Source organism: Molossus molossus, unplaced genomic scaffold, assembly GCF_014108415.1.
Source record: "Molossus molossus isolate mMolMol1 unplaced genomic scaffold, mMolMol1.p scaffold_m16_p_18, whole genome shotgun sequence".
Lineage (NCBI taxonomy): Eukaryota > Metazoa > Chordata > Mammalia > Chiroptera > Molossidae > Molossus > Molossus molossus.
The window spans coordinates 1,985,419-1,999,613 of NW_023425353.1; the positions used below are offsets into that span (position 1 = coordinate 1,985,419).

The window sequence follows — 14,195 nt, forward strand, 5'->3', positions numbered from 1 at the left end:
TCTCTCTGGACCGCAGGCCAGTGCTCTAACTGCTGAGCCAGACTGGCCAGGGCTACTCTGAAGTTTTTAATGGCTCATTAGTAGGTGGTAAAAAATGGAGACACTATGGAAAATTTTCTTTTAATTTGATGTGCTCATTACGTTTCCCACCCCACCCTCATCTCACCCCCTGCTTTTTAAATTTTATTTTTATTATTTTTTTCTTTATTGATTTTAGAGAGAGAGAGATAGAAACATCGATGAGAGAGAACATCAGTGGGCTGTCCCCTGCATGTCCCCCACTGGGCATTGAGCCCACATCCTGGGCATGTGCCCTAACCAGGAATCGAACCAGCGACCTCTTGGTACATAGGTCGACGCTCAACCACTCAGCCACACCAGCAGCATACCCCTGCTTTTTTTAAAGAAAAAATGGATGAACTGGTTGTGGTCCCAGCAACTGGTATTCTGAAAACACAAGGCCATGCATGGATGAAGACTACACTTCTTTAAATTTTATTTATTTATTTTTGAATTTTTGAATTATTGAAAGTTTACAGATGTCCCCCAATTACATCTGTAATTGACCCCCTTCTCCCCACTCCTGCCTTCCCCAGCCTAATGTCCTTGTAGATTGCTTGTGCATATATGCTTATAAGTTCTTTGGTTTATCTCTTCCCCCCCCCCCCATTCCACACCCATCCCTCTGAGGTTTGTCAATCTGGTCCCTACTTTCATGACTCTGGATCTCTTTTGGTCGACAGCTTATTTTGTTTATTATGCTCCACAAATAAGTGAGATTATGTGGTATTTGTCTTACTCTGAGTGGCTTATTTCATTTAGCATAATACTCTCCAGGTCCCTCCATGTCATCTCAAAAGATAGGAGATCTCACTTACAGTTGCATAGTATTCCATTGTATACATGTACCACAGCTTTTTTTATCCACTGATGGGCACTTGGGCTGTTTCCAGATATTAGCAATTATAAACAGTTGCTATGAACATGGGGGTGCATATATTCTTTCTGATTGGTGTTTCAGGCTTCTTAGGATATAAGAAGTGGGATCACTGGGTCAAATGGCAATTCCAGTTTTAGTTTTTTGAGGAAACACCATAGTGTTTTCCATAGTGGCTGCACCAGTCTGCATTCCCACCAGCAGTGTGCTAGAGTCCCCTTTTCTCCACACCCTCGCCAGCATTTGTTTGAGGATTTATTGATGACAGCCATTCTGACGTGTGAGGTGATACTTCATAGTCATTTTATTTTGCATCTCTCTGATGATTAGAGATGTTGGGCATTTTTTTCATAGGTCTCTTGGCCATTTGTATGTTTTTTGGAGAAGAGTCTATTCAGGTCCTCTGCTCATTTTTTAATTGGATTTTTTGTCTTCCTTTTGTTGAGTTGTAGGAGTACTCTATATATTTTGGATATTAACCCCTTATCTGATGTATCATTGGCAAGTATGTTCTCCCAGACAGTGGATTCCCTTTCCATTTTGATGGTGTTTTTCATTTTTTGTTGTTTTTGTTTGTTTTGTTTTGTTTTTTCTGTGCATAAGCTTTTTAGTTTGATGTAGTCCTATTTATTTTTTCCTTTGTTTCTCTTACCCTAGGCAATGTATTAATAAAAATTCTGCTACATATGATGTCTGAGATTATCTGCCTATATTTTCTCCTAGGATTTTTATGTTTTCGTGGGTTACATTTAAGTTTTTTATTTATTTTGAGTTTATTCTTGTGTATAGTGTAAGTTGGTGGTCTAGTTTAATTTTTTTTTTTTTTTTTTTTTTTTTGCATGTAGCTGTCCAATTTTTCTAACACCATTTATTGTAGAGACTGTCTTTTCTCCATTGTATGATCTTGCCTCCTTTGTCAAATATTAATTGTGCACACTGTCTTGGGTCGATATCTGGGTTCTCTGTTCTGTTCCATTGATCTATATGCCTGTTCTGTGCCAGTACCAGGCTGTTTTGGTTGCAATGGCTTTGTAGTATAACCTGAAATCTGGTATTGTAATCCCTCCCACTTTGTTTTTTTTTTTGTTTTGTTTTTTTTTAAGATTCTTGTGACTATTTGGGTTTTTTTTATGGTTCCATATAAACTTTTGGAGTACTTGTTCTAGATCTGTGAAATATGCCATTTATACTTTAATAGGAAATGTTTTGAATCTGTAGATTGCTTTGGGTAGTATGGACATTTTAATGATATTGATTTTTCCAAACCATGAATACAGTTTATGTTTTCATTTTTTTATATCTTCCTCTATTTCTCTTTCAATGTCCTGTAGTTTTCTGAGAACAGGTCTTTTATCTCCTTGAATAAGTTTATTCCTAGGTTTTTGTTGTTGTTTCAGTGGTAAGTGAGATTGGTTTTTTTGTTTGTTTCTTTTTCTGAGTGTTTATTATTGGTGTGTAAGAATGCCATCAATTTCTGAATGTCAATTTTGTATCCGGCTACTCTGCCAAATTCATTTATGAAATCCAGTAGTTTTTTTTATCCTCACCAGAGGACATTTTTGCATTTATCTTCAATAGAGCAGGAGGGAGAGCAGGAGGAAGAACGAGAGAGAAACATCAATGGAAGAGAGACACATCGAGTGGTTGCCACCCACACGACCCAGGGGTCGAGGACAAACTGCAACCGAGGTACATGCCCCTAGCAGGAACCAAACCTAGGACTCCATGGTCCCCAGGCCAATGCTCTAATCACTGAGCCAAACTGGCCAGGGTTCTAGTACATTTTTTTATAGCGTCTATAGGGTTTTCTATGTACAATATTATGTCATCGGCAAATAATGAAGTTTATTATTCACTTCTTCCTTTCCCATTTGGATCCCTTTTATTGTTTCTTCCTGTCTGATTGCTGTGGCTAAGACTTCCAGTACTATGTTAAATAAGAGTGGCGAAAGTGAGCATCCCTGTCTTGTTCCTGTTCTTAAGAGAAATGCTTTTAGTTTTTTCCCATTGAATATGATGTTATGTTGAGATAAGATCCCTCTATTCCCACATTGCTGAGTGTTTTTGTCAGAAATGGGTGCTAGATTTTGTCAAATGCTTTTTCAACATCTATTGATATGGTCATATGGTTTTTCTCTTTCATTTTGTTTATGTGGTGCATCACTTTATTGATTTGCGGATATTGTACCAGCCTTGCATCCCTGGGATGAAGCCCAGTTGGTCATGGTGAATAATTGTTCTAATGAATTGCTTGATCCTATTTGCTAATATTTTGTTAAGGATTTTGGCATCTATGTTCATCAGGGATATTGGCCTGTAGATATTTTATTGCTTTGTAGTGTCTTTGCCTAATTTTGAAATTAGGATTATGCTGGCCTCATAACATGAGTTTGGAAGCCTTCCTTCTTCTTGAATTTTTTGGAAGAGTTTGAAGAGAATGGGTGTTAATTCTTGTTTGAATGTTTGATAACACTCCCCTGTGAAGTTGTCCAGGCTTGGGCTTTTGTTTCCTGGGAGTTTCTTGATTACATCTTCAGTTTCCTTAGTTGTCGGTTCAAGTTTTCTATCTCTTCCCAGTTCAGTTTTGGGAGACTGTGTGATTCTAGAAATTTGTCCATTTCACCTAGATTATTCAGTTTGTTGGCATATGATTGTTCATTGTATTTTTTAATGATCTTTTGTATTTCTGTGGTGTTGTTACTTTTCCTCTTTTGTTTCTGATTTTATTTATTTGGGTTCTCTCTCTTTGTTTCTTGGTGAGTCTGGCTAAAGGTTCTTCAATCTTGTTTATCTTTATCTTTTCAAAGAACCAGCTCTTTGTTTCATTGATCTTTAAAATTGTTTTTTTAGTCTCTATGTCATTTATTTCTGCTCTGACCTTTACTATTTCTGGCCTTCTCCTTGCTCTGGGTTTTTCTTTTTGTTTACTTTCTAGTTCTTTACGTTGTAGGGTTAAATGGTAAATTAGAAATTTTTCTTGTTTCTTGAGGTAGGCCTGTAGTGCTATAAACTTCCCTCTCAGGATTGCTTTCACTGCATCCCATAGATTTTGTGTTATTGTGTGTGCATTCTCATTGATTTCCAGTAATTTTTAAATTTCTTCCTTGATCTCCTTGGTTACCTATTCATTGTTTAATAACATGCTATTTTGCCTCCAGGTGTTTGAATGTTTTTGAGTGTTTTTTTTTTATTTTTTTTCTTTATTGATTTTTTTTTTTTTTTTTTTTAATCCTCACCCGAGGACATTTTTCCATTTTTTACTCAGATAGAGCGGGAAGGAGAGAGAGGAAGAGAGAGAAACATCGATGTGAAAGGGACACATCGAGTGGCCGCCACCCACACAACCCAACCAGGGCAGGGGACAAACTGCAGCCAAGGTACATGCCCTTAGCGGGAACCGAACCCAGGTCTCTGTGGACCGCAGGCAAACGCTCTAACCGCTGAGCCAAACTGGCCAGGGCTTCTTTATTGATCTTTAGAGAGAGAAGAAGGGGGAGAGAGAGAGAGATAGAAACAACAATGAGAGAAAACATTGATTGGCTGCCTCCTGCATGCTCTTTACTGGGTATTTGGCCCACAACTTGGGCATGTGCCCTGACCAGGAATCGAGCCAGCGACCTCTTAGTGTATGGGTTGCTGCTCAATCACTGAGCCACACTGGCTGGACTTTTTTGAGTATTTTTAAAGTCATTAATTTCTAGTTTAATGCCATTGTCATCTGAGAAGATTCTTGATATGATTTCTGTCTTCTTGAACTTGTAGAAACTTAGTTTGTGTCCTAACATGTTATCTATCTTTGAGATTGTCCTATTGGCACTTGAGAAGAATGTAAATTCTGATGTTTTGGGGTGTAATTCTCTGCAAATATCTATTAAGATATTTTCTACCCATTTGATCTAATGCATCATTTAGTGTTTCTGTTTCCTTGTTAATTTTTTTGTCTAGAGGATCTATCTAGTGATGTCAGTGGGTGTTGAAATCTCCTGCTATGATTGTATTGCTGTTGATTTCTCCTTTGAAGTCCTCCAGAAGTTTTAAAATATATTTTTGTGCTTCTATATTGGGTGCATATATGTTTACCAAGGTTATATCCTCCTATTGGATAGATCATTTAAATATTATGTAGTGGCCTTCTTTGTCTCTAGTTATGGCCTTCATTTTGTAGTCTATTTTATCTGATATGAGAATTGCTACCCCAGCTTATTTTTCCATTCCATTTGCTTGGAAAAACTTTTTCCATCCCTTCACTTTCTACCTGTGTGAGTCTTTTGTTGTGAGGTGGGTCTCTTGTAAACAACATATATATGAGCCATGCTTTCTTATTCATTAAGCTACTCTGTGTCTTTTGGTTGGAACATTTAATCCACTTACATTTAAGGTCATTAGTGATACGTACTTATTTATTGCCATTATTATTTATTATGGTTATGTTTCTCTCACTAGTGCTTTATTACAGCAGTCCTTTGAACATTTCTTGGAGTGCTGGTTTGGTGCTAATATATACTCTTAGACTTTTTTTTTGCCTGGGAAGCTCTTTATTTCAACTTCTGTTTTGAATGATAGCCTTGCTAGATAAAGTAGTCTTGGATTCAGATCCTTGTTTTTTATTATCTTGATTACTTCATACCATTCCCTTTTGGCCTGAAGTGTTTCTGTTGAGACATCAGCTGATAGCTTAATGAGGGCTACTTTGTAGGTAATCTGTTGCTTTTCTCTTGCTGCTTTTAAGATTCTCTCTTTGTCTTTAATTTTTTGGCATTTTAATTATGATGTGTCTTGGTGTGGGCCTCTTTGGGTTCTTCTTACTTGAGGCTCTCTGTGCTTCCTGAACTCGTATGCCATTTTCCTTCACCAAGTTAGGAAAGTTTTCTGTCACTATTTCTTCAAATATATTCTTTAACCCTTGCTCGTTTTCTTCTTCTGGGTCTTATGGTGCAGATGTTTTTATGATTCATATTGTCCCATAGTTCTCTTAAACCAGCTGTTCTCAACCTGTGGGTCGTGACCCCTTTGGGGGTCGAACAATCCTTTCAGAGGGGTCACCTAAGACCGTTGGAAAACACATATTTCTGATGGTCTTAGGAACTGAGACACGGCTCCTCTATCCATCTCCGGGCGGGTCTGCCCACATGCAGATACACCCACATACAACATGAGGAACTGTATTAAAGGGTCATGGCATTAGGAAGGTTGAGAACCACTGTCTTAAACTGCCCTCCTATTTTTTAATAGTTTTCTCTTTTTGGTTCTCTGATTGGGTGATTTTTTTTCTACCCTGTATTGTAATTCACTGATCCAAACTTTTGCTTCTTCTGCTCTGCTGGTTATTCCTTCCAATGTGTTCTTTATTTCTGCTATGTCACTCTTCATTTCTGCTTGGTGGTTTTGCATTTTCAGTTGGTTGATTTTTATTGTTCCCATATCTTTACTCATGCTGTTGAGCTTCCTTATAATTATTAATCTGAACTCTACCTCTGATAACTTGCTTAATTCCATTTTGTTTATCTCTTCTTCTGTAGAATTCTCATGTTCTTTCATTTGGGATTTGTTTCTTTGTTTCACCATTTTGGCTGTCTCAGTGGGTTTTGGAGTCTGCCAAATTTTCCCTGTGGGTGTTGGTGTTCTGCTGATTGTGGCTCCCTCTATTAGGTTTGGATGAGTATGGAAGGGACCATATTAAACACCAATGTCTAGTGTTAATTTTCTGGGTAGAGTCCAGGCCAAGCAAAGATTCAGTTATCCTAGAGCTTTTGCCTGCAGGCTATTAGTCTCAATTACTTAATGAGGCTGAGGTTGTAGCCCTCAGCTAAATAAAAAATCCCTCAGATGGACAGGGTAAGAAGATTTCCAGCAGGTGAGGCAATTGCTTTCCCCTGGGTTAAAGTTGTTTTAATAAGAAAGTGGTTTCTGTAGTGTGGATTATTGTCTCAGTGCAGGGGTCCAGGCCTCTGCCTACACTTGTTTAAATTTTAAGCTTTCCATTCTGGTTTGACTTAGTCATTAGACACAAATGTCTATTATGATAAAATGAACAGTAGTTGATGAATGACATTGAGAACTACAGGTGGGAACTGATAGCCACTGAGTTCAGTTTACTATTTTATTTCACGTGCATCAATGAACTTGTAGAGTTTACAGTCACTGACTGCTAGGGTATACTTTTATAATTGTATGGTTTTTACTTTACATTTGGTAATTCAAAAATTGAGTAAAATATAAGTCCACCTAAGGAGAATATGTTTTCTAACCACATTTTTAGGCAAAGAATCTTTTTAACTTGGCTTCACTTTTAACAATACATTTTTAAACAATTAAGAATAAGTTACTGAATCATATGTCTATAGGGAATATGTTGCAGGTTTTAAAAGTTCCTTATTTTAAATTTTACTAATACTTATATTTTTAGAGTTTACAAAGATCAGCCAATTCCATCCTATTTTGCTTACCTTTTGGCTTTGGATGTTTATAATTATGTGATTAATGCTTCATATTGCTTATTATTTTATGAAAATTTTCAACTTTACTGTGTTTTCTCCAAAAATTAATCTTATTTTTTATTTTGCTTCACTTTTTTCTTTTTTTTGATATGCGCCTGTAGCGGGCCAAACCCAGGACTCTCTGGTCCACAGGCCAACTCTCCAACTGCTGAGCCAAACCAGCCAGGGCTTGCTTCACATTTTATGTCAACATTTTTAGCACATTTTAGGGTTTGGGGGAGGGGGTTGTAGCTGCATTTTAAATTGACAAATAATTACTCTTTTTTGAAGAACAAAATTCAAATTAAAACATAGGTCTTTTGCTTATGTAAAAAGAAAACAGAAGATTTAAGAAAAAGTATTAACTTTCTATTAGAGAATCAACCTGTAACAAAACATTATGATCATAGTTGTAGTTTCAGGATAGAGTATAAAACTTTTGGAAATACCAAGTAAAATATCACTTATATCACTACAAAGGGTAGTGAAAGATGGGTTGAAAAAAGCATAACGTGCTTATTGACTCATCTTTCATATTAAGAATCCCTGTCTGCTTCTGATCTCCTGGGGGTGGGCTCATAGCTGTGATGACAGTTTCATTGGCCACGGATAGAGAGATGCTGAAAAAATAATATGTTTTAGTCTGATACAATTTCTCAACCTGGACACTGCCGACATTTGGTTAGATAATTCTGTGTGGTAGGGGCTGTTTTGTGCATCGTGGAGTGTTTAACAGTATCTTTGGCCTCTATCCACTATCCATTTGTGACAACCACAGTGTCTCCAAACTATGACAAAATGTTGGGGTAGCATTTGGAGGGTGGAGTTGTGTATGGAATCACCCTGGTTGAGCACCGCTGACATTAGACTACAGGTCACAGTATAGGAGATGCAACATTCTCATCTCATTGGGAGCTTCAGCAGCTACCCAGGCACACAGCTTCTTGTGACCTCTCAACCCCACAAGGTGCTCGTGGCTACCGACGATGGGGGTCACGGTGTGTGGTGTGTCCCTTCAATCCACAGAAGCTACCACCCTTCTTTTGTGCATATCTTTTATGACTGCCTAGCCCCAGAGGCCCGAGGCCTGCATGCAACAGCCCCAAACCAAGTCCCACCGCTCCCGTTCTCATCGGTCTTTTCAAGGACACAGAGCAGTGGGGAGCGAGGTCAGTGTCTGCGCAGCCTCTGGCATCCCAGGCCCACGTGAACTCTGCTCACAAGCAGAAGATAGATAAATGATTGCATTATTTAGGGTTATAGGCATGTATACGTATTTCAAACAATATTGAAGAAACAGTTTGAAACTTTACCGAATTAAGATACATAATGATCTTCATAATTATTAAAACCAGAAACTGAGAGTTTGGAACTTTCAGGGGTTTTTTGTTTTGTTTTGTTTTTTTATTTTTTTATTCCTCACCCGAGGATATTTTTCCATTTATCATCAGATAGAGAGGCAAGGAGAGAGAGAGAAACATCGATGTGATAGAGCCACATCGACGGGTTGCCTCCCACACAATCTGACCAGGGCCGGGGACAAACCACAGCCGAGGTACCTACCCTAGACTGGAATCGAACCCGCGATTCGTTGCGGGCTGACGCTCTAACCACTGAACCAAACCAGCCAGGACTCAGGGTGTTTTTTTTTATGCACTATTTTACTGTTTGATTTTTTAAAGAACTATGTACCTCTACTAAAAAAAAGTTGCAACAAAACTGGTTTTATAATAAATAAAATTACATCAGGATCAGTTTTTAACGTCACGTGACTGGGCTTTCCTTCCTACATCCAATCATATTTTCTTCTTTAGTGTCACTGACTCTGTTTTAAGAGGAATCGTGACAAATGCCGTTGTGCCGTCTCAGCGCTGTGTCCTCTGTGAAAACCTGCTGTGACGGGCCGGATCCTGCCTTCACTGCAGTGCTGGTGCCCTGCACCCGTGTCTCCCAGAATGTGCGGTTGGCGTTCTAGGCCAGGAGGAACATTGGAATGAGCGTGTAGTTGATTCTAAAGTGAACCATGGAATTTGGACGGGATGGTCAGCTGCATGCCTGAGCTTGTGCGTCTGAGCTGCGCCCTCTGCAAACAGTCACTCCTGTGTCAGTGCCCATCAGACGCCTGTTGGGCCGTCACCCAGCGAATGCAGATCTGCCGGTGACCGGGCCAGTCGGACCCTGGCAAGGATCCACGAGTGTCCCGTCCAAAATCATGCTCTTCGCCATCGGCACTCACATGGAAGGGGTGGGCCGAGAAAGCTTAGGGGAGGAAGGAGAAGCACAGGCTGGATCTTGCAAAGGGCATCTCGTCGTCGAGGGACCTGACTGGTCGTTACTCTGAGCTTAGCCAGGCCAGATCCAGGTTGCAGTTTATACAGTCTTGGTGCCCTCGGTAAGAAAAAGGATAACGTAGAGATGTTTTTAAAGTTTCACGGAAATGGCTGCCCTGTGCACACATTGCCAGGGCCCCTCTCTGCAGACAAGGGTCCCCAGCTTCGGTTTCAGGGAAAACCCATCTCTGCATCTGTTGGTGTGGAGCACGTCAGGCCTGTTCCACGCCAGGAGCTGGGGGTGGCATGAGGCCAGGTCACAGGACCTTTGCCTTCGGGGCCGTCACAGACTGTGATGAGGGCAGGGCTGAGGGAGGGAGAGGGGTGTTTCACAAGTATTTTCCGGAGCGTCTGCTAGGCCCCAGGCTCAGTGCTGTGTGCTCATAAATAGAACATGCCAGTCCCTTCCTCAGAGAGCCTGGCACCTGGGCACGGTGCTGTTTGAGAAGTGACACTTGGAAGAAAGGACTGGCTTTGACTGTGACACCTTCCCTTTCTCTCTGGGTGTGACCTCAGTCAGGGACTTTCCTTCACCTCATAGGGAAGCCGCTCGGCTCACGTCGAAGTCAGGATGGGCACACGGGCCAGCGTGACATTCGTCCATGATGTCACGTGCCGCCTGGCCCACGGAGGCTGCCACTGCTGTTTTTCTTCTCTGTCTGCTCTGGTGTCGACAGCCCACGTGACAAGCCAAGAGTGAGCCGTGTCATGAAGCACGGGCCCGTGCGCACCGTGAGAGCAGCTGTCGCAGCTGAGAACCTCACTGGGTCCTCGACCTTCATGAATACATATGCGCTCGCTGGGGACAGAGGCCGGCCTTGTCCTGTTACTGCTGCACCTGCAGCACTGGAGGCAGAACCTGACCTGTCACTGACACCCAGCAGAGGCCTGTGGAGTGAGTGATGACAGACACGCGTGGTGTCTCGTCTCGGTCTGCTCTCGGCCCTTCCCTTGGAGCTTGCTGCCCGCGTTTGTTTCTCTCAGCCTCAGCACTGCTGACTTTCTGAGCCAGACAATTCTTTGCTACAAGAGCTGTCCTGTGCACTGTGGATGTTTAGTCTCTCGGCTGTGACAAACAAAAATGACTGTGGACATTGCCCGACGCCCTCCAGGGGAACGGGGAGAGCATGGCCCACCTTGAGACCCGCTGGCCCATGCAGCAGTCTTCAGCGTGACAGGATGGGAGCTCCGAGTGTCAGGAGGGACCGCCAGGTTCACGGAGCACAGCTTCTCACACTGTCCTGTAGCTGTCCGAGCGCAGCACGCTGCTCCCGCCTAGTCTGACAGCAGATGAGCCCACCATGCGTGAGCCTCTGACACACAGTGACAGAACCATTCTGAGCATGAGGGTGCACGGTGCTGATGGCACGGCGCCCCGTAGAGACAGCGTCAGCGCTGCCGAGTACTGCCCTTCCCCAAGGGCAGAGGAGCAGGAGGCTCTGCCTGTCGCACACACCCCACCCTCCTCCTGCGTCCCTCTGTCTGTGCTCTCAATAATCTCCCTGGCCCTTCCAGAACCATTTTGGAAATGGGAGGCAGGGAAGAAGAAAGAGGAAGAGAAGAAAAAGGAAAAAGGAGGTAAGAAGAACACAAGCATGGTACCACTCAAAGTTAACACCCAGGATAATTAGCCTGGACCCTGTTGGACCACCATAGAGTTGGGTCTGTTTCATCGTTCAACCCACAGACCAGGTTAGAATGGTTCTGCCACTGTCTGCAGACTGTCCTTCTTTTTTATGTATAAAGTTATTTAAAAGGCATCTGGAAGATGCAGCTCAGATTTCTCATAAGGACAGATAGTTGGTGTGGGGTGGCCTCTTTACGCAATAGAATAAGGAATACACTACAATGGTACTAAAGGGGGCATTTGGATTGGGGAACAGGAAGGCTGCATGTCCCTGCCGTGTGCAAACTGTGGAACAACCCCTGAGGCGTGAGTCTACACTGGCCTCTCTCCCTTCACCCTGAATCAGGCCGTTTGCCCCAGTGCATTGAGTGGCACCACCTCGAAGGCTGGGCTGACACGTTCTCGGGCACCTTGCAGAGCGGGCAGATGCTCACGAGGCACCGTTCCTCGGGGAGGAGGATGACTGCTTTCTGCCTCCAGAAAGCACGCATACTTGGAGTGTGCTCCCCTTGTCCCTGGCACGGAAAACTGCACACCGGCCGCTGGCTGACCCTCCTCAGCCGGCGTCATTGGTGGCGTGGGCAGGGCCCTTCGAACATCAGTTGATGCTTCTCAGAAGGAAGCCGGCCTCTCTCGCTGGCTCTCCCTAGCCGGGGTCTGATTAGTTCCATTTCAGCAAATTAAGCTTGCTCCTTCCCCAATTTTCCTCTTGTTTCTCCCCCTCCCCCATCCTCAGAACATTGATTCCTCTGACATCTGTGTGCAAATGTGTGAAGTTACATATTGCTATTGTCCGTGAATCGATAGTTGCTTATTATACAGAAGTGACGCCGCCCACAGTGCCAAGCCCTTTTTAAGGGCCCTCCGCAGCAGGACACTGTGGAAAGAATCAAAATGAGGAAAAAGTAAAAGGCGGCATAAATTGGTGCTTCAAAGCTCAGTCTCTGGTTCAGCTGCCAGCCAAGCTTCAAGTTCTGGACATGTGACCTTGGGCAACTTACTGGTCTCTCTGGGCCTCGGTCTGTCATCTGCAGACGGTGTAATCAGAGTGGTTGCCATCTTCGGGGTGGCCGTCAGGCTGAAAAGGACACATGGAAGGTGCTGGCATGCTGCCTGATGGGCGGTTAACACTCAGCCGACGCGAGCGGTTACTCAGAGCTTTCTCAAGAATAGTTTGGAGGGTTTTTGTGTTTGTTTTTATTTGTTTGTTATGTTCTCTGCTCTGACTCAGTTTTCTCTTTAATTTCAGGTTCCATACTTTGGGCGGAGAATGCATCACACATGCCCATGTGTGCCCGGCTTAGCCTGCGTCCGGGCCTCCTTCAACCGATTTGTGTGTTTAGCCCGAAAGTAATCACTTCAGAGTAGAAACCGTACATGTGAACGTCTGTGTGACGTCTGTAAGATTGTTGCTTGTGATTGTGCCAACACAGCGCAGGCCAGAGACACGCTGCGCGTCCTTGACTCCCGAGAAGCATTTCCTGCTTTGATGTTTAAATGACCTCCTCTTATTGGAATGATTTTAGTTTGAGGCAAGTGGAGTGGGCATTATGAAACCGGCTCCTGTTTCCCTGTTTGTGCGAGGTTTGGCTTGGCTTTTCTTGAATGCCAGTAACACCCATTTTCACAGAAATAAGGACAACAAGAATTTGATATTTTGTTACAGAAACTTTTTTCTTAACCCTCCTCCTATCCATGCCCTATCACACACACACACACACACACACACACACACACACCCTTCTTCGCCCTTTGATATCCTCTCTCACTCCTTAAAGAGTTTTAAGGACTCTTGGCCATTTGCTTTCTGCCCCTCTGATATTTTAAAATAGGGGGGTCACAGGGGGTTTTCATACCCTTTAGCCTGCCAGTGGAGTCATTGATGAGAATCAAGCTTTTTGATACTGAAACAGTGAAGAGTGTAACCTGACCTAGACACTCCAGACTCCTTCCCCAGGGTCGGGGCGCTCCTCCTGTGCAGGGGGACCTCAGGTTTGCTGCGTAACTGCATGAGGACAGAGGAATGGAAGTCAAACTCATTCAGCCCAGATACATAGACTTTAAAAAAGACTTTCCAATTCAGAAGCGATTTTCAACTGATGTGCCACAAGAATCTTTAAAGCAACACCTGACTATTTGGTCGGGGCACTGCCCTCTCTTCCTGAGATTGTGAAATAAAACAATGACAACGGCCCATACACAGCAGGCACTCGGTGTGAATGAGTCAAACGTATACCTGCTGTTTTTGTTCAGATAGGCAAAATATAGATTGTTTTGGTGTGCCACAGAATTTTAGTAATTAGTTTGTGTGAATATCCCTACAATGCATTCTTTTATGAAATTAATTTTATTAGAAAAGTCTTGTACTTAGAGATGCTCCCGAAAATGTCACTTGAAGAGGAAGTATTGATTTTACTCTGGCGTAACACTAGTTATCCTTGTAAAACTGGTATTAAGTTGTAACTCAAACTTCATCTGTAACCAGAAGTTCATTGTAACGAATTGCCTGATGTCCTGCCATTAGTACTGTGTCGATATAGCTGTATAAAAATTCTGTATCAGAATAATGACAGTATTGTATATCATTTGATTTATTTTAATATTATATGCTTATTTTTGGCACAGCTGTCTTCAGTTTTCATTACAAGCAGATTTTTACAGAGCCTACACCTTGACATTGGTGAGGACTCCCCAGCTGGTGAGCAGCGCTGCTGGGGTGCGTTTCCCGGCTGCACGTGGGGAAGCTCTGTGTGCACGAGTTCCCAAGTGACACAGAGAAACGGTGGACATCGGTAAGGCTGGGCATGCAGGAAAATCATGACATG

The 14,195-nt window shown here is 42.7% G+C and overlaps 1 protein-coding gene across 3 annotated transcripts in view; it reads left to right on the top strand.

The window, feature by feature from the left end:
* Positions 1-13,907, top strand: part of PROK2 (prokineticin 2) — a 28,071-nt gene extending 14,164 nt beyond the window's left edge. For 2 of the 3 annotated variants that reach the window (XM_036266763.1, XM_036266764.1), the window contains exon 3: positions 12,620-13,907. In XM_036266763.1, the coding sequence (XP_036122656.1) occupies positions 12,620-12,738 (119 nt within the window). In that variant the 3' untranslated portion in view covers positions 12,739-13,907. Of the gene's footprint in view, positions 1-11,258; positions 11,322-12,619 lie in introns of all 3 variants that reach the window. The other variant, XM_036266765.1, reaches the window with a different exon arrangement.
* Positions 13,908-14,195: the final 288 nt, after the last annotated feature.